The 25,311-nt window shown below is 34.5% G+C and overlaps 2 protein-coding genes across 2 annotated transcripts in view; both read right to left on the reverse strand.

The window, feature by feature from the left end:
* Positions 1-912: 912 nt before the first annotated feature.
* On the reverse strand, positions 913-12,807 carry LOC112328203 (cytochrome P450 71AU50). The gene is made up of 3 exons (XM_024605344.2): positions 12,710-12,807; positions 1,661-2,594; positions 913-1,574 (listed from the first exon to the last, which is right to left on the reverse strand). The coding sequence occupies exons 2-3, from the start codon at positions 2,537-2,539 to the stop codon at positions 960-962; spliced, it is 1,494 nt and encodes a 497-aa protein (XP_024461112.2). The 5' UTR covers positions 2,540-2,594; positions 12,710-12,807; the 3' UTR covers positions 913-959.
* Positions 10,870-25,311, reverse strand: part of LOC18100975 (cytochrome P450 71AU50) — a 56,556-nt gene continuing 42,114 nt past the window's right edge. Inside the window, exons 2-3 of the mRNA XM_006380398.3 lie at positions 11,754-12,652; positions 10,870-11,667 (exon numbers count right to left, since the gene is read on the reverse strand). Of these exons, the coding sequence (XP_006380460.2) occupies positions 11,053-11,667; positions 11,754-12,632 (1,494 nt within the window). The 5' untranslated portion in view covers positions 12,633-12,652 and the 3' untranslated portion in view covers positions 10,870-11,052. The remainder of the gene's footprint in view (positions 11,668-11,753; positions 12,653-25,311) is intronic.

Here is a 25,311-nt window from a genome sequence, read left to right on the forward strand (position 1 = left end):
AGGGTGCTAATACATTTTCTTTACGAAATCAGTCTTCTTATCCAAACTCTAGGATCAGTTAAGGTTTCTATTGACAAAAATATTAGGTGGTGACTCTCATTTACTCTTTTGATTGATAAAGGACAATAATTTCTTGTCATTTCCTTCCACACCATTCCTGATTATCCCAATCTAGAAGGATGATCGCCGTGATGCTGCACGCGTGCAACAGAAAAAGCAACAATTTTATCTATTATTCCACATATTAATATATTGTTTTGCATCACAAAAAAAAAACCCAAAACATAATGTCCAAAGATTTAAAAACTAAGCCAATCCTTAAATTAGCTATATATTTGTTATTGATTAATCTTATGTTATTTTGATATGTATTTTAATTCAAGATTTGTGATTTTACGTACCAAATTACATTGTGTGTACGCAGGAAACAAGCATATGATGGCGGATGCAAAGCTTCGTCAAAAAAGTTCATTCCCCACGAATGAGTGCATAGCTATGAATTGTGATTCTGATTGCAAGGAAATTTATGGAAGCAAGGCTAAAGGGGCCTGCAATGGTTTTCTTTTCTGCAATTGTTTTCATTTAGTTCTATATCTTTAATAGAGTGCTAAAAATGGAAAATGCAAAATTTCTGAAACAGGGAATAATGAGAGAATATCTCAGAACTAATCACCTATTCTCTTTTACAAGTGAAAGTGGAGGCAATGGATTAACTAAGAATTACTCATAAAATCCTACGCCCAGAGAAGATCAAAGTAAATAAGAAATTCAAATAATAAATTGTGGGATGTAGTTTAATTTGAATAAAATCCTGGACAGGCAAAAAGAAACATCAACATGCTGATATGAGTCTACAATTGATTCCATGAATCCAAGGGAAAGACAATCCCTTATAAATGATCACACCTCCAAAAGAGAATATTAATTAACAAGAAATCGAAACATTGCTTAAGCCATAATCAGAGGTGAAGGCGATAAGTAGGAGTGGCGCACAGATGGTTTGCTCTCGGGGTTACAAGACCAAACGCCTCAGTCATGTCCAATTCTTCCGGCAACATATTGTTAGGAAGCTCCCAGTCAAAGCAATGCACCAGCTGTGCCACAATTTGCCGAACCATGGTTAGTCCCAAATGCATTCCAGGGCAGCCCCTGCGCCCAGCCCCGAAGGGGAGAAGCTGGAAATCGCGTCCACGAACATCTATGTTACTCCCAGCAAACCTCTCTGGAATAAACTTATTTGCATCAGTCCAAGCACTTTGGTCGCGTCCAATAGCCCAAACGTTTACAATAACACGTGTTTTTTGCGGGATGAGGAAGCCATCTATGGTGCAATCTTCCATTGACTCGTGAGGGCCAAGTAGAGGTGCCACTGGATGGAGCCTGAAAGCTTCCTTTATAACCATGTGCAAGTACTCCAAGCCCTCCAAGTCTGATTCTTCCACCATTCTATCCATGCCTATTTTCTCTTCCAGCTCTTTCTGGACTTTCTTCATTACTCTTGGATGCCTGATGAGCTCGGAGAGAGTCCACTCAATTGCTGTGGCTGAGGTGTCCATTGAGCCTACAAGCATGTCCTGAAAGAGAAAGGTACAGATTTAAGGATAATCATGTGATTTATGTGCTGCTTACTAACAGTTATTTTAATTCTATGCATTCTTACCAAGATTATGGCTTTGATGTTGTCTCGACCAATACGATACTCAGTTTCTTCAGATCCCAAGAAGTCCAACATGACATCAACAAAATCTTTGGTTCTGTTTTCGTCCTTGAACTGAATGTGCTCATCGATAATCTTCTCAAAGAAGTCATCAAAAACCTTGCCTACGGCCTTCATGCGCTTTGTAAGACCCTGAAGGTCAAGTGGTGCAATTGGAGGGATGTAATCTCCCAAGTTAAAACTTGCTGCTAAACGCATGAGCTCATGAGTCACTGGTTTGAACCCCTTCTCATCAAATTCCTTTTCCAAGTATTTCTTTCCAAAAACCATCCTACAACTGATGTCAGCGCTCAGAGATGAGACCTTGGCACCAAGATCAACAGCAACACGCTCACGAGAAGCATCTTTAATGTAGTCAATCAAGAGGTCAAGCTCTTCCTTCCTCGTGGACATGAAAGAATTTATTTTATGGTTGCTAAGCAACTCAAGGGTACACATCTTGCGCACGTTGCGCCAATAAGAGCCATATGGAGCAAATGATAAGTTCTTCTGCTCGTAAGAGATATGCTTCGCAGCCTCATTTCGTGGCCTACTAGCAAACACGAGGTCATTGGTCTTAAGAATCAATTCGGCAGCCCGAGGCGATGAGACAACTACAGTAGGCACCAAGCCTAACCGCATATACATGATAGGGCCATACTTCTTTGCTAGTTGATGCAAGTCATGGTGAGGGAGCTTCCCTAACAAATGTAAGCTACCAAATATAGGAAACCCTATTGGACCAGGGGGTAACTTGCTATCCTTGATCTTTCTTTTCGACAGCCAAGCTCGGAGGAAGAAAGCGAGCGCAATCAAGGCTAGAGTGGTTAATATCCAAGCCATGCTATGTCTAATATATTAAGGTTGGTCTCTATGCTCTATCTTAGTGAAAGCAAACCTTAAATCCAGCTCTTGCTTTATATAGAGAAGATGCTACACATATATATAGTCGTAACTAGGGAGATCATGATAACAGGAAGAAAACAAACTGGGGATAAGTTCAATGTCTTTGTTTGTATCGCTTCTTGTTTTTTCTTTTGAAGAAAGGAATCAATTGTGAAAAACAAATTTAGTGAGATTTTATTATCTACCTAAAGCCAAACCACATATTTTAGTAAGATTTTATTTTTGTTTATATGCATTTAATATGGTAGAAAACTATTTAGAAAATCCAATTTGCTCTAAGGCTAGACCACAGAGATAAACAGCTCTCAAGTGAACGGAAACGGTAATGATAAATTAAACTACTAAGTGATAATATCCTACTAAGTGATGCTACTTTAGGTCGTTTTTTTTTTCTTAATCATATCCTACTAAGTGAAAAGTACAGATTGAGACCCTTGTAACATTATTTTCTTTATAATTTCAGCTTTTGGTTGGAAGCCAGGAACAGCTGAGATACCGATTTCTAATCTTTGTTTTGTACGTTGACATGGGTTACGCATGAATTAGAGTTTGATTGCGGTTGTTTTTTTATTTGGAAATATATTAAAATAATATGTTTTTATTTTTTAAAAATTATTTTTGACATCAGCACGTCAAAATGATCTAAAAACACCAAAAAAAATATTAATTTAAAGTAAAGAAAACAATTATTTTTTTAATTTGTTTAAAATCGCTTTTAAAACGCAAAAAACCTATATTTAAAATTTTCTCATATAAGTGGAAGAGCGTAATTATAAATAATTGTAAATTAAGTGTCCAGTTCTTGCCTATATTTAATTAATTAAAAAAGAAAAAGAGAGTGGAATTAAAAATAACAAAATTATATCGTATGCTTTGATTTACAGGAGAACGAAGGGTTAGAGCTAGAAAGTACCATATCATCATTCCCTCATTCTATCCATTTCGGGGAGATAAAAAAGGCAGTCATGGACGACAATTTTCTCGTAGCTCCCTTTCCATCCTCTCAGACAAGGGAAAATAATATCTACTCTACCAAACACAATTTATCCTCTAAACCAATGTTTCAGGTTCCTATAAATTACGAAGGAAAAAAGAATTAAGAGACAGGAACTTAATTATGGCAAAATTAACTGAACATTGCTGGAATGAAAATGACCTGAAAGCTGACTGCCTTTTCTTTTATTTTGTAAGGGCAATGACATCGACTTGGACAGAAACAAGATTAGGGCATGTTTAGAAACGCAGTGCAAACAATGTTTTTTTAAATTTTAAAATCATCGATGATTGTAGGTGGTTTCTGAAAACTTTTTATGAAATTAAAAATTTAAATTAAATATTACAGACAGAATTACCGACGAAATAATTAAAAAATATTTAATTATCCGTCCGTAATTCCGTCACTAACGAGCCCCAATAAAAAACCTGAATCTCCTTATTTCACAAGAGAGACTCATTCTTCTTTTTCTTCTTCTTCACTATATGTAAAAAACATCAATATTTATTTCTTTCTCTTCTCTTCTATCATCATCTCCTTCTGTTCTCCTCCATGCTCGGGTATGTCTTCTTCTTCTTTCTTCTTTTATCCTCTTAGTGTTTTTTAATTAATATGCTTTGCGAAATTTTTTCTCTCTCCTTAGCTTCACATGCAACTACATTAAGGTAAGATTTTTCTTTTGTCTTCATTTTCATGATTGTTTTCACTATATTTGTTTTTTATTTTATTTTTAATTGTTTTTGTTCTTAATAATTGTATCAATGTTGCTGTGAGATTATTTATTTGTTGCAAATTTGTTTGAGTTGATTTTCTTATTCTTTTTTCCAAGCATTTTGAGTATATATTATAGAGTGTTGATTTATGTTAATTTAATTATTTTATAATTTTATAAAATGGATTTTTTAAAATGTTTTTAAATAATTACCGATGGTATATTTCGAGGGATATACCAACAGAATGAAGCGGGTAATTTTTTTTTACACGTCTGTTTCGTCTGTAAATCTGTCGGTAATAATATTTTTTTATTACCAACAGATTTAGTAACAGACAAAAAATTACCGATGAAAGATTCACTGACGGAGCATTTCCGTCAGTGATTTCGTTGGTAAATTCATCCACCATAAAGGTCAATTTTATTCTCCATATAGATTTTGAATTCTCAATTTAATCGCATTGAAAATTCTAAATTTTTATCATGTATAATTGTCACAACCTCACATCAAGTGTTTCATCCATCATAATTAAAAATACATTTTATGCTAAATTCAATCAAACAATTAATTACCGTCTCCCTTAACAAACTCAAAAGAACTGAAGAAAACTAGAAAAAGATAAAATTTTTTCCAAAACTGGACAATAACAAAAATGGTCTAATCATTTTGACAAATAGTCTTATGGTGTTCTTAAATAGGTCTAGTCGTTTTTCAAAATAGCTAGACTATTTTTTGTTCTGGACAATTTCTCTTTTCTTTCTCTCTCTAGCCGAATGTAACATTAAAGAAGGAATATGAATAGTTTTCTTCTCATTTGTATAATTTTCCATAATACTTCAACATTACACAAAATCCTACAATTCTCAACAAAATGACAACATTCATAATCAAAGCATAACCAATATTTTCATTACAAATTAAACACAAGATTTCTATTTATTGTAAATTAATTCTCCACATTTCAACACGTGCTACAGTAACCTCAAACAAACAACATTCATGTATTATTTTAATTTTTCTTTAATATTTGGCTGGCACCACTAGCTTCCAAAAGACTATGATTTTTCTTCATTTAATTATTATTCTAAGTTGCTTTCGTCTATTTCTATCCCAATTCCATCAAACAAGGCAAATCTCTCACTTTCCCTAAATTTTCTTGTAACCCTAACCTAGAATTTACAATTTAGACATCAATTCTTAATTGTTTTTAATTTACCTTACATAATCAAGTTTTAAACCCTTACATGATGATAAAGTGAGTTTCGATTCTTAAGTAGTCAAAATTTTTCACTTTAAATCCCTAAATTTCTTCACTTATTCTCTCTAAATTATTGTTTTGATGTTGTTTCCCTCAACCCTTAGCCAAAAACTCACTGAAACCCCTTTCAATTTGTAGGATTTCCTCTCAATTTTTTGATACGATCCAGGAAAGGTCAAATTCGGATTCTGACGTAAAATGTGCAACTATCCAGTTTTACGGCAAAAATCACAATTCTCAATCCGACCGTTGGATCAAGCTGAAAATTTACGTGAAGTCTCCTGACATGGTGTCCTACATTGGGTTTAAATGTCAGGTCAATCGTAGTTCGGGAAGGCATCGAAACACGGGTCAACAAAGGCTATACGAATTTTGTTATTTACTTCCTTTTGACTTGTGGACTTCTTATTTGGCTAGGATTCTTTTCCTAAAAGGATGTGGCAGCTTATTTTGGGAATCTCTGAATTCTACAAAGATCTTTAATGGGCTGCAACATAATTTCCAAGTGTGGCAAGGATTCATAAATGTTTTAGAATCGTTTTCTTACAAGGGTTCCTTATTCATCATAGCTACAAAAAAAAGGAAAGAAGATTTCAGAATTAATTCTACCTTCAGATTTGATTCTCCTAGCTTATATGGGACTTCTAATGGGCAAAAAATCTGATCCTATTATATTTAGGATATTAAATTCGGATTTATTATTGTTATTATTATTTTCTTCTTAGTTTAGGGTTTATTTATATTATTTGGATTTAATTGTAAGTGAACATCATATAAGTCCGCATAAGGGGTCCATTGTGTTTATTTTAGTTTGGAGTCACTATAAATAAGGGCATAACTAGACATGTAATGTTAGACAATTTAGATTAATAAAACTTCTTGTTTGCCGCACTTTGTGTGTGTGTGTGTAGGTGAGATAATCTCCCTTCTATAGTTCTCTAAAAAACTGAAAAACAACTTATCGAAGAACAACTGTCTTCGTGACGTCATCCTTATACTTCTCGTTCGTGAATCAATATTCGTTGGGTGGGGGTCTCCGTTTTCAATAGTGTTAGTGCCTAGGTACAAGTTATCTTTGTGTCACACTCCTATCAAACCTGATTTACTTGGCTTTCTGGGAATTGGTGTCTTTGCGTGTGAGTTGCGTGACCACGAGGTTCGCATCATTGTTTTTGTAAAAGAAACTTAAAAATATTCTCCCCCCATTTTTTCTTTGTTGTTGGCAGTTGTAGAAAGGAAAATAGGGTATTTATAATCCAGAAGTGCTTTTCATGTCATCAATGAATCCACCTCAATCATTATCAGAGAAACCATGCAATCTTAACTCTTAACACTTCAAAAATTTAACACCAAAACTGTATGAGCCTTTGATGTGCCTTAGAATTCTTTTGGCTGCTCTCATATGCATTTCACTTGGACAATGCATTTTAGTTGTTGAGTCCCTTCTATAGGCAATGAAATTATGGAGGAAAAAGCGTTGTTGTTGTTATTATTCTCTATTAGATATTGCCATTTCTAAAATTGAATCTAAGCTAAGTTTTTAATACTGTGCTAAAAATGGAAAATGCAAAATTTTTGAAATAGGGAATAATGAGAGAATATCTCAAAACTAATTGTCAAAGAACCATCTCAACCCAATAACTTAAACTTTTAGGTGAGGTCCCAGGATATGATTTATATTATTCTCTAACACACCCCCTCAAGTAAAAGCCCTTTGGGCTTGAAAGTTGCACATGCCCACATTACCTTGTGCTTGATTTTTATCAAATAAATGAGGGTGGTGAGATTCGAACTTGTGACCACTGGGTCATCGAGGCTATGATACCATGTCAAAGAACCATCTCAACCCAATAGCTTAAGCTTTTAGGTGAGGTCCTAGGGCATGATTTATATTATTCTCTAACACTAATCACATATTCTCTTTTACAAGTGAAAGTGGAGGCTGAAAGTGTTTTAATTGTTTGAGTGTTTAAGTGAAGAAAGAACGTAGAAGAGAATTAAACCAGCAAATTATTACCGCTGTTTATTTAGAATGAAATGAATAGATTGCATTTAGTTCATAACAATCTTTTCAAATATATAGAATGAAAATAAACTTAAATGCTAACTTATAGGAACATATCATGCCATGATCTCTTAACAAACTAACAGATTAACAAGCTCTTAGAGACTATGACAACCCTTTATTATTGCGGAAAAAATCATAAAAGACAAAAAACAGAGTCTTTGACAAGAACTTGAAGCAAACTTCAACACTCCTCCTTGCTTTAAGAGCTGCAGACTCCTATCATTTGTTTTAGAAACTCAAATCTGTTTACTGGAAGTGGTTTAGTAAACAAATCAGCCAATTGATCTTCAGACTTGCAATAAATCAACTTAACATCACTATTTTTCTACACCTCTCGTAAAAATAAAGTTTGATGTTAAAGTGTTTGGTTTTTCCATGAAACACTGGATTGTGAGAGATTGCTATGGCTATTTGATTGTCAACTGAGATCTCTGCAGCTTCTTCGTCCTCCATATACAAATAACATAAAATCTTCTGAAGCCATAGTGCTTGATTTACCGTTGTTGTGGCTGCAATGAACTCTACCTCTGCAGTAGATTGTTCTACAATATCTTGTTTCTTGGATGACCATGAAAATAGTATTGATCCTAGATTGAAACAGAATCCAGAAGTGCTTTTCATGTCATCAATGAATCCACCCCAATCTTAACTCTTGACATTTCAAAAATTTAACACCAAAACTATATGTCCCTTTGATGTATCTCATAATTCTTTTAGCTGCTCTCATATGCATTTCACTTGGACTATGCATAAAACGAGATAGAAGACTTCTTGCATAAAGTATATCAGGTCCAGTTGCTGTTAAATACAGCAAACAACCAATCAAGCTTCTGAATTTCTCTTCATCAACTCTGGCAGTTCCATCTTCTTTGCTGAATTGGTCTTTTTTATTCATCGGACTGGTTGTTGGTTTGCAATTCTCCATATGAAATTTTTTCAAGATTTCCTTTGCATATTTCTTCTGACAAATGAATATTTCTTCTTTGCTTTGCTTGATTTCCATTCCTAGAAAGAAACTTATGAGACCAAGATCGGTCATTTCAAAAACTTGCATCATCTTCTGCTTGAATTCTTCAACTTGTTGTATATTGCTTCCTGTCACTATAAGATCATCAACATAGAGGGATATTACGAGAACATCATTGTTAATCTTCTTTACATAGAGAGTTGCTTCAAATAAGCTTTTCTGAAAGCCAGAACTTATCAAATAGTCATCAATTTTGGTGAGTACCAGGCTCTAGGTGCTTGTTTCAACCTATAGAGAGCCTTCTTTAACAGATAAACTTTGTCTTCTTTTCCTTGAATCACAAAACTAGCTGGATATTCAACATAAATTTCTTCTTGCAGAATGCCATTTAAGAAGGCTGATTTAACGTCTAGCTGGTATACTTTCTAGTTCTTATGAGCAGCAACAACAAATAACAATCTGATGGTATCCATCCTTGCTACAAGAGCAAATGTATCAAAATAATCAACACCATAAATCTAAGCATACCCTTAACAACCAACCTAGCTTTATGTTTGTTGATGGTGCGATCTGCATTCAGTTTGGTCCTGAATACCCACTTCACGCCAATGATAATTTTGTCTGGTGGTCTGTCAACTAGTTCTAATGTGCAGTTCATTTCAATCATGGATATCTCCTCTTGCATTGCTTTCTGCCATTCTGGGTTCTGCTGAGCTTCTTCATAGCCTTCTGGTTCGCAGAATGCTACATTACTCATTTGGTAATTGTCTTCAAGAGATTTGGTGCCTTTGATTGGTGAATCATCAAATGATTCATCCTGTAATTGAGGTTTGATTTGATCTGCAAACAGCTCATTTCTTTGTGAGTCTCCCCAGTCCCATTGTTCTTCTTCATGGAAATGAACATCCCTAGTAATGGCCATCTTCTGAGTCTGAGGATGATATACTTTGTAGGCTTTAGAAACAATACTATAGCCACCAAAGATACCTGACATAGCCTTCTTATCAAGCTTGTCCGTCTTGATTTGTGGAACATGAACAAAACATATACTGCCAAATATTTTAAGAAAGCTTAGTAAAGGTTTGTAATTATATAAAACTTCAAAAGGTGTCTTTTCTTCCAACAATTTTGTTGGAAGTCGGTTTTGAAGAAAAACAGCTGTGTTAGCTGCTTCTGCCCAAAACATCTTTGGCAAATTCTTTTCATGTAGCATGCATCTAACCATCTCTATTATATATCGGTTTCTCCTCTCATTAACTCCATTCTGTTCTGGAGTGTAAGGAGTAGCGAGTTGATGTTCAATGCTAGCATCTTCACAGTAGAGATTAAATTATGATGAAGTGTACTCTTTACCATTATTTGAACGAATGGCTTGAATTCTGTTACTACTTTGATTCTCCACATTCTCCTTGAATCTCCAAAAATCCCAGCTACTTCTGACTTGGATTCATAATGAAAATCCAACACATTCTAGTGAAATCATCAATAAAGATAATGTAATATCAACTACATTTTAGTGAAGATGTGCTTAGAGGACCGGCAACATCAGTATGGATTAATTGAAGTTTCTGTGTAGACCTCCAAGTTGATTTTTGGAAATGGTTTCCTGTTTTGCTTACCAAACTGACAAGCATTACAATTTGGTAAGTGATCAGTGAATGAAGACACACCTTTTACAGCATCATGCTTTTTTATATTGAGAATTCATTGTTGATGACAGTGTCCCAGCCTCTTATGCCATACTTCTATGTCATTTAGCTTTGTGGAAAAAGTTGTGTGCTTCTCCTCAAATGGTAGAAATGAGAAACTTTTGCCTCTCATCCTGGCTTGCAATATTTTTTGTCCAGCAGCATCAAAGATATAGCAAGATTGATCTTCAAAAATTACCTTCATACCTTTCTCTATTAATTGCCCAACACTTAACAAATTCTGATCTATATAAGGTACATAGAGAACATCAGAAATTGTTTTTGTACCCGAGTTTGTTGTGATGTCAACGGTCTCTTTTCCTTTAGCTGTTATACAATCACCATTTCCAAAAACTAACAGATATCATGCCATGATCTCATAACAAACTAACAGATAAACAAGCTCGTAGAGACTAGGACCACCCTTTATTATTGCAGAAAAAATCATAAAAGAAGAAAAACAGAGTCTTTGACAGCAACTTGAAGCAAACTTCAACAGAGGCAATGGATTAACTAATAATTACTCATAAAATCCTACATGTATTTGACCGGGAGATCAAAGTAAATAAGAAATTCAAATAATAAATTGTGGGATGTAGTTTAATTTGAATAAAATCCTGGACAGGCAAAAAGAAACATCAACATGCTGATATGAGTCTACAGTTTATTCCATGAATCCAAGGGAAAGACAATCCCTACATGATCACACTTCCAACAGAGAATATCAAATAACAAGAAATCGAAACATTGCTTAAGCCATAATCAGAGGTGAAGGCGATAAGTTGGAGTGGCGCACAGATGGTTTGCTCTCGGGGTTACAAGACCAAACGCCTCAGTCATGTCCAATTCCTCCGGCAACATATTGTTAGGAAGCTCCCAGTCAAAGCAATGCACCAGCTGTGCCACAATTTGCCGAACCATGGTTAGTCCCAAATGCATTCCAGGGCAGCTCCTGCGCCCAGCCCCGAAGGTGAGAAGCTGAAAATCGCGTCCACGAACATCTATGTTACTCCCAGCAAACCTCTCTGGAATAAACTTATTTGCATCAGTCCAAGCACTTTGGTCGCGTCCAATAGCCCAAACGTTTACAAGAACACGTGTTTTTTGCGGGATGAGGAAGCCATCTATGGTGCAATCTTCCATTGACTCGTGAGGGACAAGTAGAGGTGCCACTGGATGGAGCCTGAAAGCTTCCTTTATAACCATGTGCAAGTACTCCAAGCCCTCCAAGTCTGATTCTTCCACCATTCTATCCATGCCTATTTTCTCTTCCAGCTCTTTCTGGACTTTCTTCATTACTCTTGGATGCTTGATGAGCTCGGAGAGAGTCCACTCAATTGCTGCGGCTGGGGTGTCCATTGAGCCTACAAGCATGTCCTGAAAGAGAAAGGTACAGATTTAAGGATAATCATGTGAGTTATGTGCTGCTTACTAACAGTTATTTTAATTCTATGCGTTCTTACCAAGATTATGGCTTTGATGTTGCCTCGACCAATACGATACTCAGTTTCTTCAGATCCCAAGAAGTCCAACATGACATCAAGAAAATCTTTAGTTCTGTTTTCGTCCTTGAACTGAATGTGCTCATCAATAATCTTCTCAAAGAAGTCATCAAAAACCTTGCCTATGGCCTTCATGCGCTTTGTAAGACCCTGAAGGTCAAGTGGTGCAATTGGAGGGATGTAATCTCCCAAGTTAAAACTTGCTGCTATACGGATGCCCTCATGAGTCAGTGGTTCGAACCCCCTCTCATCAAATTCCTTTTCCAAGTCTTTCTTTCCAAAAATCATCCTACAACTGATGTCAGCGTTTAGAGATGAGACCTTGGCACTAAGATCAACAGCAACACGATCACGAGAAGCGTCTTTAATGTAGTCAATCAAGAGGTCAAGCTCTTCTTTCCTCGTGGACATGAAAGAATTTATTTTATGGTTGCTAAGCAACTCAAGGGTACACATCTTGCGCACGTTGCGCCAATAAGAACCATATGGAGCAAATGTTAAGCCCTTCTGCTCGTAAGTGATATGCTTCGCAGCCTCATTTGGTGGCCTATTAGCAAACACGAGGTCATGGGTCTTAAGAATCAATTCGGCAGCCCGAGGCGATGAGACAACTACAGTAGGCACCAAGCCTAACCGCATATACATGATAGGGCCATACTTCTTTGCTAGTTGATGCAAGTCATGGTGAGGGAACTTCCCTAACAAATGTAAGCTACCAAATATAGGAAACCCTATTGGACCAGGGGGTAACTTGCTATCCTTGATCTTTCTTTTCGACAGCCAAGCTCGGAGGAAGAAAGCGAGCGCAATCAAGGCTAGAGTGGTTAATATCCAAGCCATGCTGTGTCTGATTTATTAAGGTTGGGTTCTATGTGCCAGTGGTGAGCTATAGCTAGCTTTTCTTAGTGAAAGCAAACCTAAATCCAACTCTTGCTTCATAAAGAGAAGACGCTACACATAGTCGTAACTAGGGAGATGATAACAGGAAGAAGACAAACTGGGGATAAGTTCAATGTCTTTGTTTGTATCGCTTCTTGTTTTTTCTTTCGAAGAAAGGGATCAATTGTGAAAAACAAATTTAGTGAGATTTTATTATCTACCTAAAGCCAAACCACATAATTTAGTAAGATTTTATATTTGTTTATATGCACTCTAATGGTAGAAAGCTATTTAGAAAAGCCAATTGTATTTGATATATAATTATTTTAACAACTCGATATCACCCGGTTGATTTGACAAGTTTAAAAATAATCTAACAATTCTCAATTAACTCGGCTCAGTATTAAAAAATAAGATTGAAAAAATTAAAATTAAAAAAAACAACCCGAGTGAACTCGTCAAACTCATGACATGAATAATGAGAACATGAATTCTAATAAAAACCAAACTGAAAAAACATAGATTTTAAATAAAATAAAGGAGAAAAATTAGTAAAAAAAATTTATTACAATAAATCATGTTTTGGTCGTAGAAATATTCGATAATGGCTTTTTATTACAATAAATCATGTTTTGGTAGAAATATTCGATAATGGTCGTTTTTTTTTTCTTAATCATATCCTACTAAGTGAAAATTAAGTACAGATCTTGAGACCCTTGTAACATTATTTTCTTTATAATTTCAGCTTTTGGTTGGAAGCCAGGAACAGCTGAGATACCAATTTCTAATCTTTGTTCTGTACGTCAACATGGTTAAGCGTGATTTGAGAGTTTGGTTATGATTATTTTTTAAGTGTTTTTTATTTGAAAATATATTAAAATAATGTGTTTTTATTTTTTAAAAATTATTTTTGATATCAGCGTATCAAAATGATCTAAAAACACAAAAAAAATTAATTTAAAACAAAGAAAAAAATAAATTTTTTTTAATTTGTTCAAAATCGCTTTTAAAACGCAAAAAGCCTATATTTAAAATTTTCTCATATAAGTGGAAGAGCGTAATTATAAATAATTGTAAATTAAGTGTCCAGTTCTTGCCTATATTTAATTAATTAAAAAAGAAAAAGAGAGTGGAATTAAAAATAACAAAATTATATCGTATGCTTTGATTTACAGGAGAACGAAGGGTTAGAGCTAGAAAGTACCATATCATCATTCCCTCATTCTATCCATTTCGGGGAGATAAAAAAGGCAGTCATGGACGACAATTTTCTCGTAGCTCCCTTTCCATCCTCTCAGACAAGGGAAAATAATGTCTACTCTACCAAACACAATTTATCCTCTAAACCAATGTTTCAGGTTCCTATAAATTACGAAGGAAAAAAGAATTAAGAGACAGGAACTTACTCAAAAAAGTGATCTTAAGCTCGCACTTGTACAACCCCGGCACATTCACACATGAGTTATGTTATGGCAAAATTAACTGAACATTGCTGGAATGAAAATGACCTGAAACCTGACTGCCTAGCTTTTCTTTTATTTTGTAAGGGCAATGACATCGACTTGGACATAAACAAGATTAGAGCATGTTTTTAATTTTTTTTAAAAACTTTTTATTTTAAAAAATATATTTTTAATGTTTTCATATCGTTTTGATGTACATGTGCTGATATCAAAAATAATTTTTTAAAATAAAAAAACATGTTTAAATTGATAAATTAATTTATTAGGTTTACTATGTAAAAACAATTCCATCCCAATTTCTCAGCCACCGCTTTAATGATCAGAATCCAAGTAAGAAGACAACGCGTAATCTTATTTACTAGATACATGACCCGCGCGATGCCGCGGGTCATTTTTTTGTATAAAAATATTAAAAAAATAAAAAAATAAAAATTTTGGGTTGTTCTGCAAAGTTATACTCAAGAATAGGTGTAGTTGCAATGCCTGACCTAAGAGTAATATTTGTAATAAAATTAAACTTGCATGACCCAAGTTCAAGTGAGCCTGGCTACAACACCGGACCCAAGAATATTGGATGTGGGTTTGGCTATAAGGTCGTGTCATAAAAGTGTGATAATTAAATAGATTAATTAAAAAACAGGAAGGAAAACAAACATGAAGGAAAAAACCTAATGAAGAAAAAGAAAAAAAATTGAATTAATTGGGTTAACCCTTTAAATCAGGTTATCCCGTAAAACCTGAGATTCGCGTCATGAAAGTTTGATAACTAAATAGAAAAAAAAAATGATGGGTTAACCCATCAAATCAAGTTAAATCATCAAGCTCATGATACGTGTCATGAAAGTATGAAAGTCTGATAATTAAATAGAAAGAAAATTAAATTTAACAAACAAAACTACATGGAAAAAATAACTCGTCAAATCAGGTTAGCCCATCAAATCCAAGATTCGTATCATGAAAATCTGATAACTAAATTAAAAAAAATTTAACACTAACAAACTAAATCAAACAAAAAAAATTCATTAAACAAAATTAAAAGGAAAAAAAAGCTAATACTGTAGTAATCCATAGTGTTTTTTTTGTTTTTTGAAAAAAGCTACAAAGCTAAGTTCTCAACCAGCTCAATATATAAAAAAAATCGACAAAGACTATTTGGAAAAAAAAAAGTCAATTTTATGTAAAATAAATGAAAAAAAAACATGTAAAAAAAAGGAAAAAAAAAGGGAAAAAAAACACGTGGGAAAGCTACAGTGTTTTAAAGAAAAAAACAAAAAAACTAAATTTTCAACCAGCTTAATAGTAAAAAAATAAAATCAACAAAAATAATTCTGAAAAAAACAAAACAAGAAAAAAGAAAATATGTAAAAAATGACAATTTTGGAAAAAAAAGAAAAACAAAATTAAAAAAAAAAAACATGGGGGGAAAGCCAAAGCTAGATTATCAGCTAGCTCAATATTAAAAAAATAAATTCAATAAAGATAATTTTTTTAAAAAATATGTGGTGAAACACTGTAGCAAAACAAAAACTATGTAGGGGAAACACTGTAGTAATCCATATTTTTTTTAAAAAACATTGCAAAGCTAAATTCTCAACCAACCTAATATAAAAAAAATAAAATCTACAAAGACCATTTTGGAAAAAAAAAATAAATCATAAAAAGAAAAAAAAAATGTATGAGAATATTATAGCAATGCACAATGTTTTTTAAAAAAACAATATAGTTAAATTTTCAATCAACTCAATATTTTAAAAAATTAGCAAATATAATTTTGAAAGAAGAAGAAGAAGAAGAAGAATAATTCAATTTTGAGTAAAAAAAAAGGAAAAAAAAACATGTAAAAAAAAAAGAAACAAAAGCGAAAAAAACAATTCTGCTACAGAAAAAAAAGAAGAGAAAAAAAAAACGCTACAGTGCGCTTCAGTAAAAAATCCACGCGTTTTAGAGTTCTTTAATATTTAAAATAAAAGATTCACATGTCATCTACCCTTTAGAAAAAAAAAGGGTCATAAAAGTGGGCTAGGTCAAGTAGTGCCATGGGTGCTAGGCCTTCTTACATTGGGTTAAACACATATGCCTCATATATCTCTTTGGCCCAAACGCTTGACATTTTTCTATAATAGTTTAAAGTTTTTTTACATTGAAGTTCATTTTATAGAGTAAAGTACTTAACATGATTTTTAAGTTGCTATTAATTTTTTTTCATAGTTCTTAAATAATATTATGGTTTTTTATGAGAATGTTAACATTTGTTTTTCAATTATTATGCATATATTATGCCAAAAAAACAAAAACAAAATCTTCCAATATAAACCTAAAAGAGAGAAAAGTAGAGAGAACATGAGGAACAAAAAGAAAGGAGCTGCTGAGGGTAGCAACTAAAGTTGTTATTTGCAACAACTGTAAGGGAAGTGATGGGTGTGAAAACCTAGGAGTTGAGTCCAGTTGATCATTCTCTTCCTCCAAATATGTAATTTCTTATTTCTCCCTATCTCTAATAAGATTATATTCTCCTTGGATATAGTTGATTTGTCGTGTAATAACCTTAAATTTTACACAATCAACACTACCAGAAAATCGGCGAAAACCAATGGAATTACTGACGGATATAATTCCGTCTCAAAATCTATTGGTATATACCGACAGATACCATCCGTCAGCGATACGGTCGATATATACCGACGAATTTGTCGGTATATACCGACCGTATCGCCGACGGACTATACAGTTTTTTTGAAAAGTTACAACGGTGTGATGACATGGATTTTTTTCAGACGATTTTACCGACGGAATGATCGAGGGATTCAAACTGGGATATCCGTACAGTGATGTAACACTTTCACCGGCGGAATCACCGACGGAACGTGTCCGTCGGTGATTCCATCGGTAAAAGTCAATATATACCCACTTTGCCGACACTCTCTTCCTCTATTTCTCCTTCTTCTTCCCCATCCCACCTCTCCCCTCCCAAACTGCAGCCAACCACCTATCCCAACTCTCCCATCTTCTCAACACAAGCACTCAAGTTTCTTATACTTTTGTACGTGGTCACAACATCCGTTTTTGTGGATTTTATCATTTTTTGTAAGTAAATTTATCCTTTTTATATAGTTTTAACATTTAAATGAGAATTTTATTGTTTTTTTAGTATATGTATTTTGTTAACGTATGTACTTGTTTGATTGTTATTTGTCAAAGAAACTTGTAGTATGAATGTATAATTTTGTAGCTGTTATAGTTTGTTTTAGATTTTGTCAAATTATATTTGTTTGTAAATTGTTGAAACTTTATTTGAGTTACACCGAATTAGATGTGTTGTGATGAAATAAATAACAGCTTGTTTAACGGGTCTGTTTTAATTGTTATGAATTCTATTGCAAAGTTGTGATTTCAGTAAATTTATATATGTATAAATTTTGTATGGACGTTGATAGTTGATAATTGATAATGAATATTTAACATAAGTTTTTTTTTAGTTTGTTGGATAATGTCGGGGAAAACCAATATTTTTGTTATGTTTATTTACGTAACGTAGTTAATTAATACATTTTGTCGTCATAATTTTATAGAGGTTCGATAGAAGTCATGGATGATCGTTCATGGATGTATTGGGACTCACCCCAAGTATTGCGGAGGATGGATTATTGTAACGGGGTTCAGGGTTTTATTAATTTCACAACATCTATCCCGATGAATTTTGCTGATGGCAGTATTAGTTGTCCATGCAGGAAGTGTAAAAATTTAAAGTTTCTGCATCAAGATGTTGTAACGATGCATCTTCTAACCAAATGGTTCATGGAGGATTACCTGTGTTGTTATGCACATAAAGAACTATTTGTTCCTAATGAGAGCATGGTAGAAAGGGTGGTTGGGTCAACTTCTAGTGCTAGCAACATGCATGAAATTGGAAATGAGAATAGTAATCCTTACAGGAATATGGTTATGGATGCAATGAGAATGAGTGAAGGTAATGTCATTGAATGTCCAATCATAGAAGAAGAACGTAATACAGATGTAGCAAGGTTTTTTGATCTGTTGAAAGATTCTGACGAACCATTATGGGATGGCTGCACGAACTACAGTAAATTATCGGCCGTAGCACATGTGTTCACCATCAAGTTAGATCACGGGTTGAGTGAGGTCGGTTATGACAAGATTATCGAATGGGTGAGAAGCATTTTACCTGAAGGGAACAGGCTGAAAGAGAACTATGCTGCCAAGTCCATGATGAAACCCCTCGGTTTAGGATACTAAAAAATTGACATGTGCCCTAACTTCTGCATGTTATACTACCTTGAAAATGTTGAGCTGACCGAGTGCATGACATATGGGCATTCCCGTTATAAATCCAGAACTGGCAGAGAAAAGACTCTCCTGACATATAAAAAACTTAGATACTTTCCAATCACACCTAGATTGCAAAGGTTATTCATGTCACCTAGGACCGCTGAGCACATGACATGGCACCAATCACATCATGCGGTTGATGGAGTAATGGTGCATCCTTCTGATGGCGAAGCATGGAAACACTTTAACAGTGTGCATCCTCACTTTTCAGCTGAATCAAGGAACGTGCGTCTTGGTTTATGTACAGACGGATTCAACCCATTCGGGTCATTTGCTGCTCCTTATTCTTGTTGGCTGGTCATACTGACGGTTTATAACTTGCCACCGGGGATGTGTATGAGGCCAGAGTTCATGTTTTTATCTATGGTCATACCAGGTCCGAGCAGTCCGGGGCGGAATATAGATGTTTGTCTTCGACCGTTGATTGATGAGTTGACGCAGTTGTGGTCCTCTGGAGCTTTGACTTATGATATCTCGAGGAGACAAAATTTTGTTATGAGAGCGGCTTTGATGTGGACTATCAATGATTTCCCAGCTTATGGAATGATTTCTGGTTGGAGCATGCGTGGAAAACTAGCATGTCCATACTATATGGAGAACAACAAGGCATTCACGCTAACAAACAGGGGTAAGCTTCTTTTTTTGACTGTTACCGTCGTTTCTTGCCACCGAATAACAGGTACAGAAAGAACAAAAAAGATTTCTTTGTTGGCAGAGTTGAAAAGGATGTTTCACCCCGCGTCTTTCTAGTGAAGAATTGCATGATGTTGTGTCAGAGTACGGTGACATTGTGTTTGGTCTCCAATCAGGTAAGCATAAGTTTCTTGGTTATGGTTTGACCCAAAATTGGGTGAAGCAAAGTATCTTTTGGGAGCTTTCTTATTGGAAGACCAATCTTCTCCGTTATAACTTTGACGTCATGCACATTGAAAAGAACGTGTTTGAGAACATTTTCAACATCGTCATGGATGTGAAGGGGAAGACAAAGGAAAACATCAAGGCTAGATTGGATGTAGCATTGTTTTGTAACCATAAAAATATGGAGTTGGTTTGTGATGGGTCACGGGTCGCAAAACCAAGAGCAAGCTTCGTGTTAGAGAAAAACGCACAAGTACTAGTCTACAAATGGCTTAAGAGTCTGTGTTTTCCCGATGGACATGCCTCGAACATATCAAGGCTGGTTAATATGGGATGCAGATTATTTGGAATTAAGAGTCATGACTGCCATGTGTTTATGCAAACACTCATCCCATTAACTTTTCGTGATTTGTTGCCAAAGGGAATATGGGATGCACTCACGGAGATCAGTCATTTCTTCAGAGATGTATGCTCGACCAAGTTGAATGTTGATCACATTGAAAGGCTTGAAGTGAATATCGTGGAGACAATATGCAAACTTGAGATGATATTCCCTCCATCATTTTTTGACTCAATGGAGCATCTACCAGTACATTTACCATTTGAGGTAAAAGTTGGAGGACCGGTCCAGTACAGATGGATGTATCCGTTCGAGAGGTTAGTTATTATAGTTGCTATGTAATTCATAAATAAATGTTTCTTAATTTTTTTTTAATTGATAATTTTTTATTAATTCTATATATGCAAGTACTTGTTCAATCTTAAAAAAAGGTTAAGAACAAGGCGCATGTTGAGGCGTCAATATGTGAGGCCTATATTGTTGAGGAGATCTCAACATTTATCTCATACTATTTCGAACCCCATTTGAGAACGAGGATCAACCGTGTTCCATGACATGATGATGGTGGTGAAGTTCTTTCAATGAGAACTTGTCAATATTCTCCAATCCTGGACGACCCACGCCTAAAAATGTCGTAAGGGGAAGATATTTGTCTGAAATAGAGTTTAGATAAGCACATAATTATGTCCTATTTAACTGCGATGAGCTAAGACCTTTTATTAAGTAAGTAGATGTTGAACTTAAACTTTATCAAGAGTGTACTATTTATATATTGTGATACCATAAACTAATATAATTTGGAACAACCTTGCAGGCAACATCGACTATACTTACTATCCAATAACTCACAGCTGATTGAATCCCAGATCTTTCAATTACAAGATGAACAATTTGCCACGTGGTTTAGAACTCATGTAAGTCCTATCACAAACTGATTATCTCTTCCAATGTAATTAACTGTACGTCAATATTACAGAATATCCGTTTATTGATTATTGTTGTATTTGATATACAAGGTTTATCAAATGACAGGTAGTGCTGCTATTTCATTGTCTTTACTAAGCCTGGGCCCTGAAAGAAAAGTCAAGTGCTATAACAGGTATTTTGTCAATAGATATGTCTTTCATATTGAAGAATACGGGCATGGAAGAAAGACATATAACAACGATGTTTGTATTAAGGGATCGACTTCTAGTGAGTTTGAAGTTGACTACTACGGTAGATTGGAAGAGGTCATCGAATTGCAATATTATAGCGAACATAATAGAGTGTTTTTATTCAAATGCTATTGGTATGACACAACTAACAGAGGAATCAGAGTAGATCCTCACTATGGTCTCGTTGGAATCAACTCAAAAGCTAGACACCGCAACATAAACGATGTCTTTGTTTTCGCAAAGCAATGCCAACAAGTTTATTACATATACATACACCCCTTCCTTTAGAAAGGACCGATCAAGAGGTGATTGGTTATCCGTTTTAAAAACCAAACCAGGGGTCGTGTCGAGGTTGTTCAGGATGAGAATGAAGACACAAGCGTGATAGATGAAGTCTTTCAAGCTAGTGAGGTTGTTAAACCATACCGAGTTGCCCATTCAATTGACTTAGAAGAAAATTTGAATTTTCATGTTTTCGACGATAGTTTTGTTGATGTTGACGCAGAGGAGTTGAATGCTGTTTTGAGCTCTAGTAGACTAAAGAATGTTGATGAAGAAGATGATAACCACATTGAAGAGTGCGATGAAGCTGAAAACAATTCAATTAAGGACGACGACGAAAATTCTAACTAAATATGCTGTAAAGCCTTATTTTTATAATGTTATTAAGCATGATATTTTGCAACATGAAATATTTATTTTATAATTGTCAGCTCTTGTTATTGTGTTGTGCGTGCTGTAAGTTTGCAATTCAAGTTTTTGTGCAGGAGGATAGACACACAATAAACAAAAAAATTGCAAGTTTTACCGACGGGTATACCGATGGACACATACTCGTCGGTATTTCACAGAGAGTTGCAAAAAAATTACAGCATTTTGCCACAATTACTGACGGGTATACCAACGGACATGCCATAATTATCGACGTATATATCGACGCGTTCACCGACAGATGGTGCACAAACCGAAGCGCACGCCTGTCAGAATTTACCGACGGACGCGGCAAAACCAATGCGCGCGTGTTCTGGCGCACAATTTCCGACGGATTTAGAAAAATATGAAGGGATTTTTGAAATTTTTCACGAGAATCAATTAAATACCGACGAAAATTACAAACGGAATTTAATGCCATCGCCCAAAATATTATTATTATATGTTCCGTCGGCAATTCCATCGGATATATTGAGCTATAAAACCCTCCCCCGAGCTATAAAACCCCCCCTCTGTGATTCATTTTTGCTCCGCTCCTCATTTCTTCTCCTCCGCTCCTCATTTCATCTCCTCTTCTGCTCTCCGTGTGTATTAAGAACATATCAGGTGTTTTTATTATTGTGTTGGTAGTTTTCAACATATTAAAGGTATGCATTTTTCTTTCTTTATCTTTGTATTTTTTTTACTTTTTTATTATTTTAATTATGATTATTTGTGTGGTTTTCTTTGTTTTGTGTATTGTTTGTAGATAAAATCTTGAAATCAACATACTATTAAGGTAACATTTTTCATTCCTAAATTTATTTTGAATTTATGTATTGTTCTTTAGTTTTGTGTAGTGTTCTTTATTTTTTTCTTTTAATTTGTTAAATTTATTTGATTGTTTGTATTGCCATAATATCTTGAGAATTTTGTTAAATTTGAATTGTTATTGTTGAATTTACCTTTAAAATGTTAATTGAAATATAGAATTATATTTAATTAGTTTATCTTAATTTTATGATATTATTGTTTGTTATGTTTTGTATTATTTTGATTAATTTTAATTGTTATTTATGAATTTGTATTGATGTTATTGATGTTAGTTGAAAATATATAGATGTTGAATTTCTATAGATGTTAGGTTGTATAGAGTTGATTTTGCAATATTTGTGTAATTATCAATATTTGTAGGTATGAAAATTGTGGGTAGTATCTAATATAGGAGAGGTGCTGGCGAATTTTTTTAAATAATTGAATTTAATTATTTGTTTAAATTTGTGTAGATGTGTTGAATAAATATTTAATTATTTTTATTGTTTGTATTGTAATAATTATTTGATAATTTAGTCTTTTTATTTGTGTAGATGTAGTCTCTACTATAATTTTATTGTTGAATTTTCCATTGAAATGATAATTGGAATTGAAGAATTAAATTTCATTATTTTATCTAATTTTATTTTATTATTGATTGTTATGTTTTTTATTATTTCCATTGTTGTTACCCAAAACCTTCAAAAAAGAGTCCAGCAAGATTGAAAGAAAAAAAAGAGAAAAAAGAGAAAAAAGAAAAAAGAATCATTGAGCTGATAATAAAAATCATTGTTGTGACCCTGGAACGGGAAGAAAAATGAGAAGAACCTTACCATTAGGAAATTTTCAAAAAAAAAAAGAAGAAGAAAAAAAGCAAGTTCAAACCTTGCCAACAGGAAGAACATAGATTTTGGTTCTGGTTAAAGGGGATCACCAGAAGGGATCTCAGTTTAGCCCAACCACACAGATTTTGGTTCTAGATTGCCAGATGAGATCTTAGGTAAACCCAATCAAAAGGGCAGGTCGCCATTGAAAATAGACCAAAGTGAGTATGTGTGGGCAAGTCGCCCGTGAAAATAGACCAGTGTGAGTGTGTGGGTTAGTCGCCCCTGAAAACAGACCACAAAAAATCATATTGTATTTTCATACAACAAAGAAAATTTCAAAAATATGTATTAGCATGCATTTTGGCTTTAATAACCAGTTTATTAAAGTCACAAGAACTAGGCCAATATTTCAAAAATTAAAAAAAAACTTATTTTCTTTTCTTTTAATATCTGGGGTTACGACCTTATACGTAAGATGTATTCCAGATATTAAATTCTTTTGTTGACGTCAGAACAGTTAGGTTTTACCCGATAAGATAAGGATCTCCTTACCGAGGAGGACTTTTCTTAAACCATAGACGGACCAACAACTAGAAAACACGACAAGACCTTAGATTTTATCAGACAATAAAATAATGCAGCCTACCTTAGGTAGGACGTACTTGGGGTGCTAATACCTTCCCTTTACGCAACCAGTCCCCATACCCGATCTTTGAGACCAGTTAGGGTTCCTAGTGATCAAAATACTAGGTGGCGACCCCTATTCCATTTTTACACTAATAAAAGACAAGAATTCCTTGTCTCCTCACATTTGCTACATAAATACATTTTTAGATAATATATAAAATTTTGAGTGTGGATGTTTTCGCCAGCGACGCCGCACACGTGCGACATCCATCAATTTTAATTGTCATTTATGCATTTCTATAAATGTTAGTTGAAAATATATAGATGTTGAATTTCTATAGATGTTAGGTTGTATTTAAGATATTCCAATGGAGTCAATTGGTTTGTGGTTATTGTAAAGATTTGCAGGTTTGAAAACTGTGGGTAGTCTCCAGTATAGGGGAGGTACTGCTGATTTTTTTTTAAATAATCAAAGTTAATTATGTAATTATTCGTATAAATTTGTGTAGATGCATAGAATGAAATCTACAACACGTCGTCAGCAGACGATTGCAGCTAGTTCTTCTAGCAGCAAGGAGGACGTATCCTTAGGTGTTGATCACGGAGAGGCATCTGCGCAAACTTGTGATGTTGCCTCTTCTAGCGTGGTTTCACAGTGCAGAAGCAGTGTGCCTTCACAGCGGGGTCAATTCACCCGCAAGTACAAGGCACAATGGAAGGATGACCTCTCAATGTAAGTTTGTTTAGGTTTTAGTTTTTTTTTATACTTATAATATAATTTATGAACAACTAATTAATATTTTATTAATTTTATTTCATTTCAGGTTCACAAACATTGAGGCTGCCAGGACAATAACATCGGCGTTTAAATCGTCGATGGAGATTCCATTGTTTCAATGGAGTCAGGTTTCCAGACGTCCTGAGTGGAGACCTAATATCGATGCATGGTTTTAGCGATTTCAAGTCGGTGTTAACTTTTAATTTCCAGCTTATTTTTAATAAATTATTTTTATAATTTTATATCTTGTACTATTTTTATTTTAAATGAATTATTTATATACACAACATAAATTTGAGTGGGATAGCGCGAACAACAATGTTGTGAGGAGGGTATGGGAGAATCACGCGGCAACTAGGTAACATCGAAAATAATATTTATTTTTGTTTTATAATTTTATGTTCTAAATTCTAATTTGTTACTATGGAAGTAGGTTGTGTGATTTTTGGTATGACACCCAGAAAAAATCAAAAAGACATGCGAGGGATAACGGTTTTGGAGGATGGAATGAGGTGGCGGTTTGGCGGGAATTCAAACCGCCATTCATCTCGGGAGATATATGGATGGCATAGATTGAGCACGTGACCTCAGAGCGGTTCTCACGGCACTCATAGTCCGACGCCGACAACCGAAACCAGCAAATTCATGGTTCGGTGACCACGCACACCGGCGGCTCCGTCCTGTTCAACGCACATGCAAAGTGGATGGTAAGATTAATTTTAATGAAATATATCGTTAAT

This window comes from Populus trichocarpa, chromosome 7 (assembly GCF_000002775.5).
Source record: "Populus trichocarpa isolate Nisqually-1 chromosome 7, P.trichocarpa_v4.1, whole genome shotgun sequence".
In the NCBI taxonomy this organism is placed as follows: Eukaryota; Viridiplantae; Streptophyta; class Magnoliopsida; order Malpighiales; family Salicaceae; genus Populus; species Populus trichocarpa.